Source organism: Sphaeramia orbicularis, chromosome 3 (genome assembly GCF_902148855.1).
Source record: "Sphaeramia orbicularis chromosome 3, fSphaOr1.1, whole genome shotgun sequence".
Classification (NCBI taxonomy): Eukaryota; Metazoa; Chordata; class Actinopteri; order Kurtiformes; family Apogonidae; genus Sphaeramia; species Sphaeramia orbicularis.
In genome coordinates, this window is record NC_043959.1 from 29,812,533 (window position 1) to 29,833,310 (window position 20,778).

At 40.6% G+C, this 20,778-nt stretch overlaps 1 protein-coding gene across 2 annotated transcripts in view; it reads right to left on the bottom strand.

The window, feature by feature from the left end:
- Positions 1 to 337: 337 nt before the first annotated feature.
- tshz3b (teashirt zinc finger homeobox 3b) overlaps positions 338 to 20,778 on the bottom strand; it is a 40,125-nt gene continuing 19,684 nt past the window's right edge. Inside the window, exon 3 of one of the 2 annotated variants that reach the window (XM_030127025.1) lies at positions 338 to 5,760. In XM_030127025.1, the coding sequence (XP_029982885.1) occupies positions 2,111 to 5,760 (3,650 nt within the window). In that variant the 3' untranslated portion in view covers positions 338 to 2,110. Of the gene's footprint in view, positions 5,764 to 20,778 lie in introns of both variants that reach the window. The other variant, XM_030127018.1, reaches the window with a different exon arrangement.

The following is a 20,778-nucleotide window of genomic DNA, read 5'->3' on the forward strand; positions in this document are numbered from 1 at the left end:
ATAAAAACAAGTTCTGGTCATTTTATTGTTAATTTTGTTTTATTTTTGGTTTTTTTTGGACGGCCTTTTGCATTCACTGTTTCCCTTACCCTAAGCCACTGGGACAAAAGAAAAGGCTACTGGGAAAGCCCAACAATGATGGTGTCTGAATGTGTGTGTGTGTGTGTGTATGTATGTGTTTTTGTCTCCCACACGGCCCTGCTGCTGCCACTCACTGTAAGATAGTCTGCAGCTCGTCACAGACAGACGTTGACACACTCCCAGTCTAATGTGCTCATTAGGGACTGCACAGCACACACATAATTGATAGCCATGACACACATGATGCACACACACATTATTGCAAAAAACAGGTTCCTTTTTTTAATGCTGCAGTAGAAAACAAGGTTATATGAAGTCATATAATGGGGGTTCATTGTCAAGAACAACAACAACAGAAAACGAAAGAAGGAAATGAAAGGACTAACGGCACAGAATTCATAACAGTATCTGTGCTGTTTACATGCCGATATTTTACACATAAGGATTTTTTTTTTTTTTTTTTATTTCTCTACACTGGCAGCTGTCAGTTACTTCAGCAAATTAACTGCCAAAAATGTAGCAGAACTTGTCACTCAAGAGGTTAGTGTAACCATGGTTACCTTTCATATCCCAAAAAGATAAAGCTGCAGTGTGGATTCATGGCAGAGTAATTAGACAGAACAAAAAAAAAAAAGAAAAAAAAAAAAAAATAGGACCAATTGAAAAGGCATTCAACGATATGAAACAACCAAGAGTGCTTATAAATAACTTTATAAAGTAACATCTTTTTTTGTACAACCTTTAATATCTTTTCATACAGCGGCACATGTAGAGGAGTGTCTGGTAAAAAGAGTCTTTAACCCTTTGAGCACGAGGTGGGAATAAAAAGATTCACCTGTTGTCATCCTTTTAGTCTCCCATTTTTCATATCATTTGATTAAATAACACATTTAGAAAACTATTGTGCAAAACAATTTTATTAATGTCTTCATATACTGTGCACCAGCAGATAGTCATAATCCTTTTAAATTAAAAATATAGAAATGATGCATAATTTAGACAGGAATTCGTTAATATGTTTTTATGTACATATTTTACACAGACCTGAATTAGTAAAGGTCCCTGATCAACCAAAGTAAAAGACATTAGACTTCTTTTTTTTTTTTCTTTTTCATCTTTTACCATATAGCTACAATGCTTGTGTCAAGTCCTTTGAGCATTTTCCAGACCAAGATTACTGTAAGCCCAAAACGTACAACTTTCAATGAACCAAAAATCTCTTAATAAAAAAAAAAAAAAAAAAAAAAAATGCTTTCATGTCAAGGATTAGACTCGTCAAATGTCTGGAAACATAGTAGACACAATGCACATGTTGTCCATCTGGCTCTCACAATAGCTTGAAAAATTTCTAATCTTGAATTTTGTGTTGATGGTGTTTTCCTTCTTGGATCTTAGAAGTGCTTTGACGTACTCAGAGGGTTAAATATAAACTGCCGACTCCAGCACAAAAATGTTATAGAAAAAAAAAAAAAGTAGAACGAGCGGGCAAATAGAAATAAGTAAAAAGTAAATCATGGAAAGTGCACCAGATTTAGTTATAAAATGTTTAACTAAACTGTTTTATTTATGCATGCAGCTTATCACACCCCAGTGATGCCAAAATATAAAGGAACTTAATTCCATTTACACAAGTTTTCAAAATACACACCACTTCATTTTAGAATCTCTTTTTTTAAACCTTCATATACAGTATCATTTCAGTGACGACAGCCCCCATCTGCACATATTGAAAAAAAAAATCAGTCTATCTCTGTCAAATGAGAGCGCAATAAAATTGAATGTCTTGGGCCAGAGTGAGTCTACCTCCCAGAAAACAAAATAAAAAAGAACAAACAACTGCTACAACACAAAATGTAAAACAATGTGCCAAAACTCAAAGCAGTAGTTATATGGCATCCTTGTGCAGTTCCATCACATTAATGGTCCTTTTTTTTCTCCTTTGCAATTAAAGTCTGTGAAAGGCTAAAGAGTAACAGAGCAAGAAAGAGTGAGACGTTACGAAAGAGTGCAGCACTGTCCCCAGCAAACGCTACTGTTTCTCTAGCTCACACACATACATGAGATGATCCTCAGGGGACTTCCCATGAGTCTTGCTCAGGTGAAGCTTGACCGCATGCTTGCTTGCAAAAGTCCGATTGCAGAGCTTGCACTGGTACACGGCCCCACTGTCGTCATCATCGGGGGAGGGGGAGGGGGATTCAGTTGAGGGCAGAGAAGTGGTAAGGGAAGAGGGAAGAGTAATGGGTAAGGATGGGGGTAGTGCTGTGGGTAGAGAGGAAGGAAGAGGGTGGCTGGATGGGTGAATATTTGAGAGCAGTTTTTCAGACAGTCCTTTGGTGTGCCGTTGTTGATGGGGATGCTGTGAAATCTGACTTAGCAGCTGCTCCCCAGAAAGCTTTGCTAGGTCTCGCAGACGGAAACCCAAGTGGGATTCCAAGTGACTGACATAAGTGGATGGGGAGCGAATCTGTGAGGCACAGTCACTGCAGAAGAACACTGGATGGCCCGAATCCAAGTTCTTCAAGAACTTGGTGCCACCGGTTCTCCTTAGCTGGTACTTCACATTAGCCAGCCAATGGGATATTGTAGTCATCGATAGGCCAGTGAAGCGCGAGATGTGCATTCTCTCCTGTGGGCTCAGGTCCGACATCATATACTTGCCATCACTTGTTTGTCTCAGGCTTGAAGCGAACTGGGCTTGGAGGATGAGGAGGTGTTGAGGGTTCCAGTTGGACTGACGGCCTTTGCGTTTCTGGGCTGGTGAAACATCTTCTGTCTCCTCTTGTGTGGCACCTTCGATGTCAGAGCGTTCGGACAGGCTGGTCGGTGTGGAGGCCTTTGAAACCGCTTGACTCTCAGTCAGATTCCGTAGCATGTCAGAGATATCTGACAAGGCATTCTCTCTCAAAGGGGAGGAGGACATAAAAGAAGCTACTGCAGCTGAGGCTTTGGTCATAGTGATAGTGGAGGAAGGTGAAATTGAGGATGGGGTGGAGGTGGTGGAAGAGAGAGCTGTTGAACCCATAGAACCACTTGTGCCATTTTTGTCAGCAGTCTTGCCTTTGGTGAGATCTATGGGTTGGTCATTGTTTAGATGTTGCTGGTAGAAGTAGCGGTCTAGATGATCATTGGTGGGCTTTTTGGTTGGTGCTGGTGGAGTGGAGGCAGCCACTGCTGCTTTCTCGGCCAAGCTGTTACTCATCTTAAACAGCATACTCATGGGGTCAAGGGAAGGTAGGGCAGGTTTGGCAGCCTTCCCCAGATGTACGTTCATTACTGACTGCAGTGCGCTAAGAGGGTTGACGAAGGGCTGCTCTGGAGGTGGATGGTCTGTGATGATGGCTGTGCTGCCACACAGGGAGGCAGGCAGCGGGGATGTCACAGCAGTGGACTCCACTCCGTTTTCCACAGATTCCTTTATATCTCCATTTGATTCTCTGTGATTGGCACCATTTGCATCTCCTAGTCCTTTTTCCACACAACTTGTACTCTCAGGAGTTTTACAGTTTCCTGTTCTATTGTCTTTGGGAGACTCTCCTCTGGCTGAGTCCCCTGCCTCGCTGTTGCATGGTGATGGTGTGGTACGTCTCGGGGGAGATGCTCTAACAGCACCACCAGGCTCTCTCATTTTCTCTTCAACCTTAGCCACTTTTTCTGTCACTTTTTTCACTAGTTCCTCCATAGCATGGAAGTTGTTCTTAGGCAGGGGGGAGGTCTGGCGACTGGGAGGGGAGATGAGAGGCTGGTTTTTACCAGTGGGAGAGAGGATCTCTCCTCCGGGGAACATGTACTTAAGCGGAGAGCTCTTGCCAGAATTGCCTAGAGATAGCTTCATGATGTTTGGGAGCTGGTAGGCAGCATGGATACTAGGATAGCCACCCCAGCTTGGAGCTCCATTCTGAGCTTTGTTGATAGCTGAGGTCACTGTGTTCTCCAGGGACTTGAGGATGTCAAGACCCCCTTTAGGGCTTTCATCCAGATCCTCTTCTGTCAGATAAGTATATTTTGATGAAATATCAAACTTCTCTTCAGCCTCATCTTCACATCCTGCCTTCTTCTCTTTATTTACAATGTTACCATTATTGACAATAGACTCTTTAGTGCATTCCTCCTCCTTCTCCTCCTTTTTTATCTCCACAACCATGGCAGTGGGGGAGATGCTGGCCGGTGGGGGCACTGGGGCAGGTGGAGGGGAGAATGTTGTAGCAGCCAGAGGAACAGACTGCACCTTTTCTTCAGCTGTTGAATTGGATGTTGGAACTGGGGTGGGGGACTCGATAATTGGTTTGCCTTTCTTAATAGCAGAATTTGTGACTTTAATAAAGTGTCCAGTGACCATCATATGAGCTGTCAGCTCCTGCAGCGTGTCATGAGAGCTGCCACACTCCATGCATTTAAGGATCTGTGACTTCCTGGATTCAAACTGCCAGGCATAGCTGGCCCCATTCTGGTGTCCATATCGGTTGTTGGGTGTGATGTAAGGGTTGGTGGCTTTCTGGAGTATATCATTAGAATCATTTAGAGAGGTGGGCTTCGGTGTGGTGCCCCCATTGGAATCTGGTGAGCTGGGGATTTCAAGGTCAATAGGAGCTCTTTTTCGAGCAGAGGAGATAATCTTAGCTGCCACTGGTGTAACAGGCTCTTTCAGAGGCACTTTCTGGTAGTGTTTTGTCTTGATCATGTGAACACTTAGGTCCTGGAGAGATTCAAAGGAGTGACCACAGTACATACACTTCAGAACTTTCTGTGCATCCTCTTTTCCTTCCATCTCTAGCAAGGACCGTTTTCTGGGTTTTGACCACCGTTTAGCACCCTCACTATCTGTCTCATGGTTGTCATCACGATAATGGCCTGTCTCATTCATGTGCACTGTTAGTTCCACAAGTGTGTCGTAGGCAGCACTGCAGTCCTTGCAGCGGAACTTGCTGGCACCGGTAAATATGGAGCCATACAGCTTGGAGCTCTGACGATACAGCTGGACGGTACTGAAGAGGTTGGGTTCTGTGGATGCTGTGGATACTGCCACCGTGGGATGGTGAACCAGTCCCATTCGATTGTGGTGGTTCTGCGAGGCCTGCTGGAGAGTTTTAGCCATAGCAGTCTGGTGCCAGTCATAGCCTCCGCTTCCACAGCTGCTGCTACTACTGCTGCTACTGCTGCTACTGTGGCTTCGAGGAGGTTTTTCTGCAGGTGGCTGGCTCAGGTTGAGATTCAGAGTGGACCAATAAGAGTTGGTCAAGAAGGAGGTGTAAATAGCCTTCATCTTCTCCAGGCTGTCAGCCACAGACCCTGTAGTGGCTAATATAGCATCATCTACACTTATTGGTGTAACGGGGTTGGTAGCAGTCATCATGGAGGATGAGGAAGACAGGGAGAGGGCATTTGCAGGGTCTTTAGAGAGGAGGACATCCTCCTCATTTTTAAGTGAGGAGCTTTCAAAATCAGACATCCTGTCACTGGATTCACTCAGGTGAGATTCACTGTCCAGCTCCTGACCAGAAAAGTCTGCTGCATTTGGGGAATCATGGAAACCAGTGGATCCTGGTCTGTCTTTGAGAAGGAAGTCTTTGTCTTGACACAGGAACTTAGCAGCGGGCTCCTCCCCTTCCTGGGCTGAATCGTCTCCATCCAGGTCCTCATCCAAGAGGACAGCTTCCTTCTCATCTTCAGGTACATATGCTGCTTAGAGACAAGAAATAAAAGAGAGAAAGAAAGTCTTGTTAGTACTATATTCACAACATGTCTACCGTTTTAACTCTGCATTCCTGGATTTCTTTAGAAAGCCAAGGGATGATAGAAACACAAGATAGTGGCATTCATTCTTTCTCTAAAGGAAACAGAGCAATCATCCAATAATATTTACGACAGAGTATTTCCTATCATAAACTGTTGCAGTAATTGTGTTCTAACTTCGCCCATTTATACTGACGTTGTTTTCAAATTGGAATCAAGTCACCACTCCTTCTCTTCCTCTCTCCACCCCCAGGTCTTTGTTCTGTATTGCAGAAAATCAGAGACAGCCAAAGAGAGAGAGAGAGATGGAGGATGGAAAGAGAAAGATGGAGGGAGGGAGAGGGGAAAAATGTCTCTTCAAACAGAACTTGCCACCTTATTCTTCTCAAGGGGCAACAGCTTGAAATTAAAACTAAATTTGAAATTAATGAAGCACATTCTGGCGGTGGCATTCGTTTCTGAAGTAATAAATTACTTGTATCAACCTCGGAGACAGCGGTTCCTGTCTGTCAATTAATATGTCTTACGCTTCTTCTGCAGACTCTAATGCATTCCCTAACAGACACACTCGCCATTTAAATTAAGCATGCATTTTCACTCATTACACTGCTCAGCCCTCGCCTCCTCGTAAATAAAAATGAATGTATGTACGTTTGCCTGCAACAAATCTCTCCTCGCAAAACCCATTTGCTTCAATTACCAAAGATTAGAAAAAGTTTAGAGTTATTATTTACAGTTTAGCTTCAGGGAGTGGGCTTGAGGCTTTCAATTTATATTCAAATCCCTCTAGTTTAAGAATAGTACAATGGAAATCAGAGAAAAGATGTATCAAGACAAATCACAGTCTTGCCTCTCTGTACATCTGTGAGTGTTTTCTTTTGTTAATAAGTCTATCAAAAGGATAAAACAACAACAGATGAGAAACCCTGAATGCTCACACTTTGTCATTAATGCTGAATTTCTGAATAACAATGGGCGCACACACAAGGATACACGCATGCAGTAGACGTCTTCCTCCTTTCAGCAATTACACTGGTAAAGAAGATGAGCCTGTTTGTGGATATAAGTGGCCTTGTGCCTAGTGTTCCTTTCTGTAACAGGCCATCATTCATCTAACCTGGTATGTAAACACAGTGAGCCGGTTAGTGAGATGAGTTTGGCAAAGAGGCCTGATTCCCCCACCACTGTCATTGATGCATAAAATGTAAATAAATGAACACTAAGTCAAATTTACAATGGGTGTGAAGTAAGTAATGAGAGATGATAGTCAAAGCCTGTATAAACAGAAGAAAGGAGTGAAAACAATACGTGCAAGGTGAACGGAAAAAGAAGCCAAATCACACCTCCAGGTTTGGTAAAAATAGGGGTGTGTGCACAAAATGCCTACACAACCTGCCAGTTGTATCATACAACACACTCCAACTGTTGCAGACTCCCATCTCTTACTATGTACTGGAAGTTGTGTGTTTGTGAGTGCTAGTACTGCATCAGCGGCAACACAGAGAGAAAAGTCTCTGTCATTGTCAGGCCACTGGTTGCCATCGGCGATGATACGACACTGCCGTGGGATAAACAGATGCACAGAGACACAGATATCCCAGAGCCCATCACATATCACACACACAAGCAGGCACACACGCACCAGTTGTACTGTATCTGCTGCAGTCGAACAACTCTTTGCCTCCAGGCAATCTCAGGAGCTTCTCTGTCGAACAAGCAGTCTGCTCCAGCATTCAATCTAACAAAAAGGATCCATTTGAAACACTTCAAACGTGTTATATTAAATGCAGTTATGTGCAATTTAAAAATTGAGTGTCAAGTGATGCTCTCATGCTGTGTGGCTTACTGTTGTTTGTCATTTATTTTATTGAAGTACAGCTATCTTAGAACCTTGATGATCTATTTCAGGGTGTGTTTTAAAATTTACGTTTATAAAAATACACACACATACACACACACACACATCCTCACACCCTCCCTCTCTGAGATCTTCCCCGTTTCCCCCTCTCTCTGTCTCGGAGACACATCCACCGCCCGCACATACGTGCAGCCGAGCAGACCCACATGTACATGCCATCTGTTCTGAATCAGCCAAAACGACAGCTGTTTAAGAGAACAATGCTCCGGCTGAGGAAACAGCCGAACACAGCGGCCCGGTGCTCTCATCAAGGCCAAACATCAATGTGAAATCTCCTTTAAAACACAACATACACACTCCCCTTCAAATTAGCTGCCTTTATGTGATAAGAACACAGTGTGTATACATGTCTATGCCCATCTGTGTACCTGCAAGTGTGTGATATGTATGGAGAGAAAGAGGGAAAAAAAAATAATGTGTGCCAGCACCACGCTGAATGAATCCTTGCTGTGTAGGCTACATCCACCTACATGGAGCATGGAGAACACTACTGGTTTCTAGACTTGTTTGAGGAAGAGGGTGTTGAAATATGGAAACATTCTGAAATATAACAGTGGCAACATTATAATAAATACATGCGATAGCCTGCATGAAATAGGCTAAATTAGCAATCAGACAGTTCAATCACAGCCAAGTCTGTTGTTTTGTGATATCATATAGCTAGTAAAATAGCCATGACTAATCTAACCTGCAGACTATAATATATCCATTTTACCTCACCATAATATGCAGCATATGTATTTTAGTGTCTCATGATTTGAGTTGATTTTTTTTTTTTTTACCTTACTGTTGTGCACTGTCATCTTAGTAAACTCACCTCCATGTACAATGTTCTGGTTTCTAAATTAATTGATGTCTGACTTCACATTATCTGCCAAATGTTTCTAGTTGATCGTACTGGAAGATCATTTCCATACCAGACATGTTGGTCCTGGAAATGTTTGTTCAACCTTTGTCAAATTTACACTTTTCTATACTACTTAAAGTTGCAAGAGGTGAACTTTGCAGTCACGCAATTTCTTCTAGCTATTTATTTGACCTCTTTGCTATCTGGTGCAGTAGTTTTCTGAAACTCTTCAGGTGTTAGGTGGTGCTTAGCTGCGGTTGCTGGAAACCGCTTTTCCTGTGCAGCCTGTTATAACTGGTAGTTTTCTGGGTATTGTGCCAGTGACCATAGTAACAAAAAACCGTAATCCCCACATTACTGATTTGTATTCATGGATGTGCACCTTACTCACAAGAGGATGTATGTCTGACCCCAAAACTCACTGCAATATTAATATTACAATGGCTGAGGATGTTCAGTGTCCCACTCACAACTCTACAGTCAACACTTTGCCCAACATGGTTTTGCTAAATTTGGGGGAGTACAAGACAGGAAGAAGGCCACGCTTACCCTTATCCATTATTATATGTAGTACTTATTTTTGTGTCCAAATGCAGTCAAATAATGTGGATGCAGAATTTACAGTGCAAACCCAAGAGAAGGAGAAAGGAGACATGAATAAATGTGGTGGAAGGAGAAGACGCTGAGGGGAGAGGATGTGGAGGAGGGGAGGAAAGTCTTGGAAGAAAGTCAAGACTGAGGCCACACACACACACACACACACACACACACACACACACACACACACACACACACGCAGAGATGATCCCTAAGGCCACTGGCTTAGGTCCAGACTGTGAGGTTCACAACACTATGACCCAGGATACTGAGATAAATATGGAGAAACACATTAACACACATACACACACATGCATAAAACCGCTGGAGTGGAAGAAGCCTGGGCCAAACACACCAGGCATGCAGGTGCTCTTTTAATTAGTAGAGAGAAAGAGAGAGAGGGAGATAGAGAGAGCTCTGGATGAGTTATCAGCAGGGTGGAAAACAAGGTTTGATCTCATTTTCAGGAGATGGGGGCCAGCTGAGATAGCTGATTCCGAAACTGAAGTGAGCGAACAAGCAAAGGGATGCCGCAGTTGCACTTGAAAATCACTTTTGACATCCAGACATATTCACGAAACATTTCTCAGAGAGGAATTAACGGCAATAGTAAGCCTTCGAATATAAGCATAAAGGAACATTTGTGGATATATTTACAGTGAAAATCCTTTAAATAGAGATTATGAGGTTGTGATTATGATCCACGTGTCTTGATTCTTGTCTGTGAATTAAGCAAAGAAATGCTTATGCACTCTGCAGATGTTATGTTGTTAGGAAACAGTTTCTCATGCTTATATAACCACTTAACAGCCCTATCAGACACACAGGCACGTCAACGCTGTCTGTTTACACTTCTGCTTAGACTGTGCAGTTAGAATGTGTGTGTGCGTGTGTGTGTGCGTGTGCGAGAGAGAGAGAGAAAGAGAAAGAGGGAGACTGTCCACATCAGTCTCATGTCAACATTTTTGTTGAGACTAAGATAAAGACAAGCCTGAGATGAAAGCAACCCCCAGTTAGAAATTTTTCCACATGCACCCAAAACTAATGTGTGTTTACAAGTGTTTGTGTGTTGTGTTACACACATCCACCCCCTTGCCATTTCTCACTTGATGAGATCCTATAATCTCCACCCTCACCTCCCTCCCTTCCCTTCTTTCCATCCCTCTCCAATCACCAGTGCAACCCACGTTAATGAAGTTAATTGAATCTTAGATCGATAATGCTTAATTATTGTGATTTGACATGCACAGACAAATTGGTGGAATGGCTTCTGTGTGTGTGTGTATGTGTGTGAGAGAAAGAGTGTGTGTGTGTGTTTGTGTTTGTGTGTGTGTGTGTGTGTGTGTGTGCAGTGGGGGTGATTAAAGGGGCATGGCTGTCTGCAGTGAGTGCCGTGGGTTTGGCGAGGCGTGCCATCGATCCCAAGGGGTGTTCGATCGACCTAGGCGCCTGACGAATGGAGCTGTTCCTTCAACCAGCTACACGACTTACCAGACCTGTAAAATATTTACAGTATCACTGGAATATGACACACTAATTCCCTCTCTATTGGCCACCATGCTCCAAGAAAAATTACCTAACGTGCACCAGTCAAATAATCATCATCAGAGTCCAGGGGAAAACAAAAATGAGTCTGTGGAAATAATACATAAACTACTCTTACTATTTAATTCTGCTTTGCATTGATGTTTATATAGCATTTTTTTCATCAATAGATATTAGTATGGTATAGTAATATTAATCATGCACTTTATATTCTTCGCTTTGTTTTGTAGGATGGCTGTAGAATTAATAGTGACAATATTGTGTTAATGTTGCAAGATTTTTTAATTACAAATGCATTGGCATAATGCTAAGATAAATACATACAGTATGATGCAACCACTGCATGATGTGAATACTGCTAACAAATATGAAAATGGAGGGATTTTTATTTTCAAGACACTTTCAAAAATATATCTATTTTTGTTTAGAAATTGAAAGCAAATTTTGCACTGAAGAAAATGGTTACCGTATCATAAATATACATATGAAAATGTTGCATGTTTTTCCCTCCGGATACACAGATTTAATCAAGATATGTGTGATATTATAGAAAAGTCATCTTGTTTATGGAAACAATACCTGTGACTGACAGTTCTAATCAAAAATAGCCCCTGCACAATTATTTGGACTAAAGTCCACAGCAATAACAGAAGTCCATGTATCCTCAAATAAGGGTTTTCAGTTTTTATGCTCTTATATATACATAATTTATACTTTTATGACACCTAAAGACGATTGCACTTCCAATTTCGTTGTCCCTGTACAATGACATGAAGAATTCTATTCTATTCTATTCTATTCTAAATAGTAAAGCGGGATTTGTGATGGCACGGCCATAATGTGACATAGATGTGTTCTTGTAGAGAAATAAGTCGAATCTGGTATGGCTGCAAGAGCTTGAATATGTAAGCATGTACTACAAACCAAAAACTTATTTTGCTGTTGCATTTATAAAGCAGCTACATTTTCATTCATCATCCATGTTTGAATATGAGAACTTATAAAAAAGAAACCCATTGAAAGTTAATGCAGGGAAAGTGATTAGAATATCATAAACAATATATCAGGATGCATCAAGGTGCTATGAAAAAAAAGCTTGTAAGAAAAAAAAAAAGGCTTGTTTGTAGTGAAAACAGTTTGTTTCTCTTTGTTTTTCCTTGTTAGATGAAATAATGTTGATAGACACAATGCATGATGAATATTTTGCCTTTGTATATGCATCATCAAAAGATGTCACGCTGTATTTTTTTAAAAGTTTGGCATACAGCATTGTCTTGTAATCACGCATAAAAAGGCTAAATTCTTGAAATGACAAAAACAAACAAACAATAGCTTATTTATTTTATTTCAATAATAACTCCTGTTTGCTGTGTCCCTCTAAAATGTGTTTTACATTTGGCTGCTTCTTTTGCAGGCTTCTATCTTTGTGCACTGTATACATATTATTTGTGGAACTAGCTCTTTACTGATAAGTGGTAATGAACAGCGTGATAGTCCAAAATATGCAAAATGCCTTTCAAAAAAGCTGTGATAATATTAGCATATACAGCACATAGTGGCAGTGGCGTTGCAGAGACAGAGGGAGCATGAGAGAGGGGAGATTAGATTTGGAGTGGCAACAGTTAGTGTGTCTGTCTGTGGCTGCAGCAGCGTCGCAACACACTGAAATACTGCGATTATTCAGAAACACAGATGCTGTTGTATGCCTGTGTGTCTGTAAATGTTTGTGCATGTGTGTGTGAGAGAAAGAAAGAGAGAGAGAGAGGGACAGAGAGAGAGAGAGAGAGAGCAGTGTTAGACTGGCTAATCATCTCCCCATGCCACTCAGCTGGGGAGCTGCTGAAAGTGTATTTACATGGTGCTGATACAGTGCCAATACAACAGTGTATGCTTGGGCTGGTGAGCTTCTGACACTCTGTGTGGCGTGCGTGTTCATATGTGTGGGCATGCGGCATTTAGTTCATTTTCTGCACAGATCATTTGCAGCACCGTCCCAAATTAGTTTGCCTGCTAAACAAAGCCAACTCAACACCTAAACACTCCCTGTTAACTCAGGAAATTAGAGGCTGTGTGTGTTTTTTGTGAGTGGTGGGGGCGTAGTCGGAAAGCAGCCGCATTTAGTTATTTATTTATTTATTAAATGGTAACAAAAGTGTAAAAAACTCAGCGCCAGCTAATTATCAAGTCAGAATTTCCAGCCACGTCTGACTCTTGGCATCCTAAACACACATGAGAGAGGTGAATATTTTACACTCTCACACACATGCACACACACACACTTGTCGTCAATGGCACCAAGCCTCGGTGTAACCTCTTTCTCTGACACACTCCACAAAATTATCCTGACAATAAAGCTGCTTGTTAATTATGACGAGCTGTAACTGAATAACAGACATTGTAGACATTATCTCATTTAACATCTTAAAGTGTGTAGCTGACAAGAAAAAAAAAAAAAAAATGGACGAGAATCCGATCAAAAGCAGGTCAAAAAAATGTGCATTTGGTGACAGCGGAATGTGGCGAATTCTAACATACTATAAATAGAAGAAATGTTAAAATGAGCAAAAACAAGTGAGAAGGAATTGTGACAAATGAATTGATGTCTTAGTATTAACACTTGAAAGGGTGTCTTTTCTCAGGTACAGACGATATCATGAGGCAAATTAAATCTCAGCAGAAAGTACCTTTAAATATGTATATCATTCGAGTAGAGTTCCGCATCTCTCTCAAAACCCCACTGAGTGTTAAAGGTGATGCTAGTCAAGGTGCAACTCATATATTTACAGTATATAATATTCATTAGTAATTTTTATATGGTTTTTCACATAGGCTATAGTATATTCACAGCTTAGTGCTATATCATTTAATGCTGCTCATCATTTACCCTTAATGCTGTTAAAAATACATTTTTGCACTTTTGACATAATACTAACAACCTGATATGGTGTAATACAGACACGGTGATATGGAGCATAATTTTACAGCTCGGGTTATCTTTTATTTAGCAAATCACTTGTGCATCATGCCATGTCGAAAGAAATAAAAAATGATATTATACTGGAATCCTTTAAGTAGTACAGAGAAACAATATGTGTGTAGGTAGCAACACACATGCAACAATATCTTGCTTTCATTAGAAGAAAAAAATAACAGTGGCCAAGTGTTTGTCAGTAAATAATCCACTGGCTGTCCTTTGTTATTCAGATAGCTTGCACTTGGAGCAGTCTTACTCTGAAAGCCCACAGGGCAACCCAGGGTCATGAACACTTGTCCCAGGGGATGTGTGTATGTGTGTGCAGAAAGAAAAGCCAGCGGGGTGTGCAGAGTTAGCCAAGCAGGGCTGCACAAGATCCATCATTTCCACCGTCTTTCATTTGTTTCTTCTCTCTAAACTTCCTCCGTCTTTACCTCCCACTTGTCCTGAGCTCTTCCTCTCTCTCCCACTGCCATTTTCTGCTCCTTCCCTTCGCCTCTTCCTCGGCGCTCTGCCTCCATCACCTACTGTACAGTCCACCTCACACACATGTTTGCTCATTCAGTGCTTTGTTTTTCCTCTTCCTTTGATTCTCCTGTCTTTGTCACAGGTTTTTTTGTCAGTCTTCCAGAGAACAGGCTGAGCTTGCCAAGAGGGCATGGGTGCTCATTCAAATGGGCACTTGAGACTGAAGGCACACAATAATATAAAAATACCACATCTCTCAAAACAGGAACAGCATCTATATTGAAAGAATGATATAGTAACACACAGTACAAAGGAAAATGCAGCTGTATGCTAGTGATGATTTTGTGGTAATGCCAGTGCTTTTACACTTTGAATTAGAGAATGTAGTGCAGAAAATGTCTATGTTTTCCATTCCCACGCACACAATCGCACATCCACATTGCTGGAATACACACACGCAGTCTCTTTGCAGTGCAGTCTGGTTAGTTGCTGGGTATCTATTACCTGCCAGTCTGCTCTGATCTCTTTGGACAGCTCTGATCAAAAGATGTCATCCGACCTACTCGACTGGGCTCGCTAGGGAAGTTAGCAAAGGGGAACGTATGTGTACGTGTGTGTGCATGCGCGTGTGTTTTGGAGTAAATCACACAGTGGTCTGGGTGTAAATAAAATGACAGGATCACTTTAAGGTCCTGTCAAGTAGGCAGGAGGCGATTATGATAACGCCCGCTCTGTTCCAACGCAAACGGACACAGTTAAATTCACTGGCCGGGACATAATATACATGTTATAGCTCTTTTTTTTTTTCCCCGCCCGCCTCTCTTCCTGCCTGCCTCTGTGTCTCATCTGTATTTTTTCTCATCTCTTTTGCAATAATGTCCTTTTTTTTTGTTTTTGGTTATCACTTTTATAAACCTGTGGTACATCTGCTGAGACCAAAGTCACTCAAAGACAGAATTAGGCCTTTAAATCCGGCTAAAACAAAGGGATGCGTGTGCACAGGCTCCTCATCCTCACACACATTTGTATCATCAGTCCTTACACACACACAAACATCCGGCATTTACAATTAAAAAGAAGCCCGCCGTGAAAAATTAACCATTCTTTGAATTTAATTTGTAAAAACAAACAAAACCCAAAAACACAGATGTAAAAGAGAACTGGCAAAGCTCCATGTGAGCAATAAAAGGTGTGAAATGTGAGGGGTTTTAGAAGTAAGAAAAACGGCTGGCAATAAAGCTGGAAAACAGCACTGCTCCGAGGCAATTTAGACTGCAAAACACAAACCATTAAGTTTGTGCATTATCTTTTAATTTAATCTTGAATGATTTATAATCCATCACGCAAGGCTTCAACCATATCCAATTATTCTCTGCTGCTTGATTGACAACAAAGGTGATTTATTAAGCTAATAAAAACTGATGTGCTCTCCACTTGCTCTGAAAATAACCAGCCGGACCAAGAGCTTAAAGACACACATGAACATACATCCACACACCTACACACACCTCCTTCTTAAGAGGTACAAGATCAATATTGTGTGCACACGCATGTTTATTCTGAAGTGTGTGTTTTGTGTACAAGGTGAAAGTGTGTGTGGAAACCCTTTGAACAATCACTTAAGTATCTCTCCCTCTCTACTTAAAAGAGAAATCAGTCTCCATCTGTCCCCGCCACTTTCGTGCCTGTGCCAGAAATGTCGGAAATCAAAATGTCAGGCATAGTGACGAGAGATGGTTTTTCCTTATGCAAGACCGAGTGATTATATTAGGCTTTAATTCCTCCATCCATGGCATATATGTCATCTTACTCTCCGCTTTATCTGCTAATGTTACGCTCAATCACTTGATATTAATGGAAAAACAGAGAGCCAGGGGGCCCCGTAATGGCGGTGAGTGTGTATGTGTATATGTAGGTCTTTGTTGATGAGCGGCAGGGTGGGGGTGGCAAGGAGGGGGTTAACGGTCTAGAGTTCACATGCATATCAATGTAGGAGAGTGCCATTAAGAAATATTAGCATGTTTACAGCACCAAGCCATGTATGAGGCTCATTTAATGAGGCTTGGAGTCACAGTCACACATGTTTTCATGTGGCCTGTTTTCCTGCCATACTGGCATTCTTTTTTTTTTTTTTTTAACAAGAAATCAAATACTGTTGTCATTTATGATGACATGTTTGAAAATGTGGACTTCATACGGTTGGGATTTAAGAGCATCTGTGTGTGAATTACAACTGTAGGCCTATACTTATAAGGAACAAATGTTTTCAGAAGCAAAAAAAAGATGAAGAGAAAATATTTAAAAGGAGGGCCGTTTGCCTTTTCTGACTCTTTAAGCATTTGGTTCAAGTTAGGTTGAGGTTAGGAAAAAGTTCAGGCAAGGTTAACCATGCAGCGGTGACTGGTAAATGTAGGAAACTAATAAACGAAATACACGCACTATATTTAAAAAAAAAAAAAAAAAAAAAAAAACATTGACCAAGGATAAAGAAGTGAATGCGACGTCAAGTGTGATCTTTGCAATAAAAATAAAATTCTCAACATGATGTTTTAAATCAGTGCAAGCTGTTTTGGTGTCTAAATAGCCTTCAGACTCATTAATGTAATCCTTAAACTTAACCTCCAGGATCATGTTTCATCTTTTCATCAAAACCTGCAGCAACACACCCACACCGAAGAGCTGCCTGTTTTTAATGTAGCACCAGTTTCAGTCTTCACAGCCACAAAAGGGTGGAATTCCGAGGTCTACAAGTCAGCGTTTTAGGATTAAAAAATGTATTAGACAAGCAGAAGAGAGTAATACAAGGAGGAAAAAGGATTTAAAGTGTGCTAAAGCTCTACAAAGCTACATCAGAAAGACCCTTATGCACCCAATAACAATGTTTTGTCTTTTTTAAAATTCCCATGAATTTCAATAAAAAGAATAACTACTATATGCGTTACCCTCTTACATGAGTGACAGCTGAATTGGGTCATTTAGCTGTCATAATTTTTACCATATGAAAAGAAGGAAAACAAAAGGAAACAACTTTAGAAAACATCAGTTGAAGTGGTGTAACTCAGGAACAAGAGAACAAACATAAACCTGTTTTTTTTTTTTTTACATGCAGTTACATGTAATCCCAAAGGAAACCATCATATTTTGTTTGAGTTTTACTCTCAGTTGTTCTGAGATATGTTATGCCAATGATGAAATGAAACAAAGTTGGAATGCACATAAAGACTCACATAGAAATAAACATAAATATAATGTCATTTGAACTAATGTCCCTCTAAAATGGCCTTAAAGATTATTTTTAAGCTTCATTTCAAATGGTCAGAGCTACTTTTTTTTTTTCCACACTTCCTATTTTCCATGAAAAAAATTAAAGAAATGTTGATAAGATGTTAATTCTGCTGCTTGGAGAGCTTGTTTGTGCTGCATTTGACTTTCCCTTTCTCACTTTAACTTTCCGTCCTTCATCTTCTTTATAGCAACATGCAATTAAAATGCAACCTGAGAGCTGTAGGTAGTTAAAAACAAGGTCACTCCTTGGCTTTGATTTGCAGTTAGTGTGTAGTTAGCATGTTAGTCACATGATGGATCTCTGGTCCTTGCAAGCCATCAACACCTTTCTTCCTGGCCATGGGGTGCAGTGTGTGTGTGTGTGTGTGTGTGTGTGTGTGAGAGAGATTGTCAAGGGAAAAGATGGGTTTTCAGTTTCAAAGTACTGGATGTGTGTGTCTGTGGAAGTGTGCGTGTGTGTTTCCAGCAGGGTGGTAAATACACAGACAGCGATGAATTATGTCAGGAAGGAGACCGCCATTTTTAATCATGTAATTAGGTCTGAAGACCAGAAAAAAAAAGAGAAGAAAGGTCTTTAATGTCATGCAGACGATGTCAAAATGGTTCCAGTGATGTTTGTGTGTGCTTATGTGTGCATGGGCCTTTATATGTTTATCTGTAAAAACACCCCTGTATATGAAAGAGCCCATAAGACATGTCACCCAGGCTACAGGTAGAGCAAGAAGGCAAACAAGGCCCTGTCTAACTACACAGCCCCAGACTGCTGTTATAGCAACCGAGCCTTAAGGGAATACATAGACATGCACATGCAAACACACACATGCATACAAGAGGAGATGAAAGAGCTGAGAATACAGACAAATTGAAAAAGGTGAACTGAAATACGATGGTACTTGTTTTTATACCCTGAGCTCGGCAGTAATATATACACATTTGTTTTTCCTTATATCTTTATATACCGTCCAATTTGTATCAAATAACGTTGAGTGTTGCACGCTTTTCAAACCACCCTCACTGACATGAATTATGAATGGATCAGAAAACGGGACATGAAGATAAGCCTGCTGCGACTGGGACTAAAGGTTAAAAAAGCATGTGTTGTTCTGAAATAATCAAGTTAACCCACTCTTTGTTCGGATATCCTGCTATGGAGCTTTGGTTATATTTTACACCAGCCTTTACTCAGTCCTCTATTTGTCCCAATATATACAAAATATAATGATCTTGCTTATCAAAAGGGTCCAGTAATTATAAAGGTAAAAACAATACAATAAGTAAAGAAAATACTTCAAATTGTGTTACAACAGGTGATGCAGTAGGTAAGACCTGTACATACAGTCGCAGAAAAAATTATTAGACATTCAAAAGTCATCAAAAACAATGGTTATGCAAGCAAGTACTAACTCCTGTGTGTATCATGTGACTAAAACAGACAGAAAAGAAAACATTGAATGCCTAAAAGCACTGTTCTTGTCAGTACAATGTCATAGCTATTGATGTAAGAACTCAAGTGATTTTGGCTATTATCAAGAAAACACGGAAAATGTCTAGATATCAGCTCTGAAATTAAACTCTTATGAGCTACTTTTGTTATCATTATATTTGTCCAAACAAATATACCTTTAGTTGTACCAGGCATTAAAATGACCAAGAAATTGAAGAAAACAAGGCGTGGTCTAATAATTGTTTTCTGCGACTGCATAAATGAGATTACAAGAGCTGATGTTTACTCATTTAATACAATACATACAGTGAATTATCTGCTAGAACTTAAAAAAAACAAACAAAACAAAAAACACTGGCACTAACACTGATTAATATTTAAGTTTAGAAACACATTTGAAGTTCATAGCACATTTTATCTCCCAGTTGTGGGTGGAGGCTTGAACTTCTGGAGTTGTCTGTTGAAATTTTAATAGAAAGATGATGTGCAACCACACAACAGGACACTGTACAAACATGTGTGTGCCAAGAATAAAATCACCGGTCACATGTTGTCCCGTGTATCCTCCCTCTGAATGAACCCTTCAGCATCATTTAAAGCCATAATGATGATGAACAGATAGCGACTGCGTGTTCATCACAGCCTAACATTTGAAAAGGTGAGGAAAAAATCAACACCTTGTATCACTCCCTTTCACCGCTCTAACGGATGATGTTAAGAAGATACTCCCTGACATATCCTTGTATAACTTAGACCAGCACACACTCACACTCAAACACACAATACATACAGTAACTGTGGTGTTAGAGACACATAACTGTGATTTGTGACAGCTGTGTGCAGGACATCATGTGACAGCTGCACACATACACACAAACATACACACACATCCCCCCGATGTAAAACAGACCGTTCGCCATGTCTGGCATGCCTTGACACAGGCCACGATTGATTAGTGTGATTTACAACATAACTCCCACGCACACAGACACACAGTATGCGCACATGCAGACAGTCGCTGTCACTAAGATGTGTGTGTGTTTTTATGTGTGTGATCGTTAGATACTGTGTGTGTTGGTCTGCATTTGTATAAGGCCAGCAAACTAAGTCTTGTCAGGACTATGTCTAACACTGTTTCCTCTTTGACAGGAAGAAACGAGCTGTTTTTCAGTCACACGTACACACACATGCGCACACAGTCTCGGCACACATTTGCTAACATTTCTTATCAAAGCTGCAGTAAAGTTCCGAACTACATCTGAAAATAGACGCATCCCTGGTCCAACAACAGCAACACCAAGATCAGTCTGTTTATTTAGAATTGTGAACATTTATGTCTGTTTTTAATCACAGCCGCTGAAATCCTATGGTCAGATTGGCGATGGCTCTTTAAACAAAAGCAGCCAAACTCGTGGTGTTACACTAAAAATAGCTTGTATATAAAAGTGAATTCTCAATCTAAGCTTGATCACATTATCTCAGTGAGACATAACACACAAAACTACATTTGTGCTCCATCACCGTGGGCACTGTGAAGAAAACAATGGGCCACATTTATCCAGCGAGATGTTGACAAATTTGACCACACAGCCTGTTAAATATGTGAAATGGCACCAATAGAACACAATTTGGGGTCTTTACAAGGACTCAAAAGCTGAGTTACAGTGTTGTGAAGAAAATATATAATTGTTTTTTTTTTACTGTATATAAACCTTAATTTGGAGTAAATGATAGAAACATGGCTAGACCTCCATCATATTAAGTCATTTTACACTATGTGCACTGCCAAACAAAACTATCTCATATCAGCGCTCATTAATTTTAATACACAAATATTTACATTTTCTTCGATACCAGCTTAAGTTAAAGCCTTGAGATGCTCCATA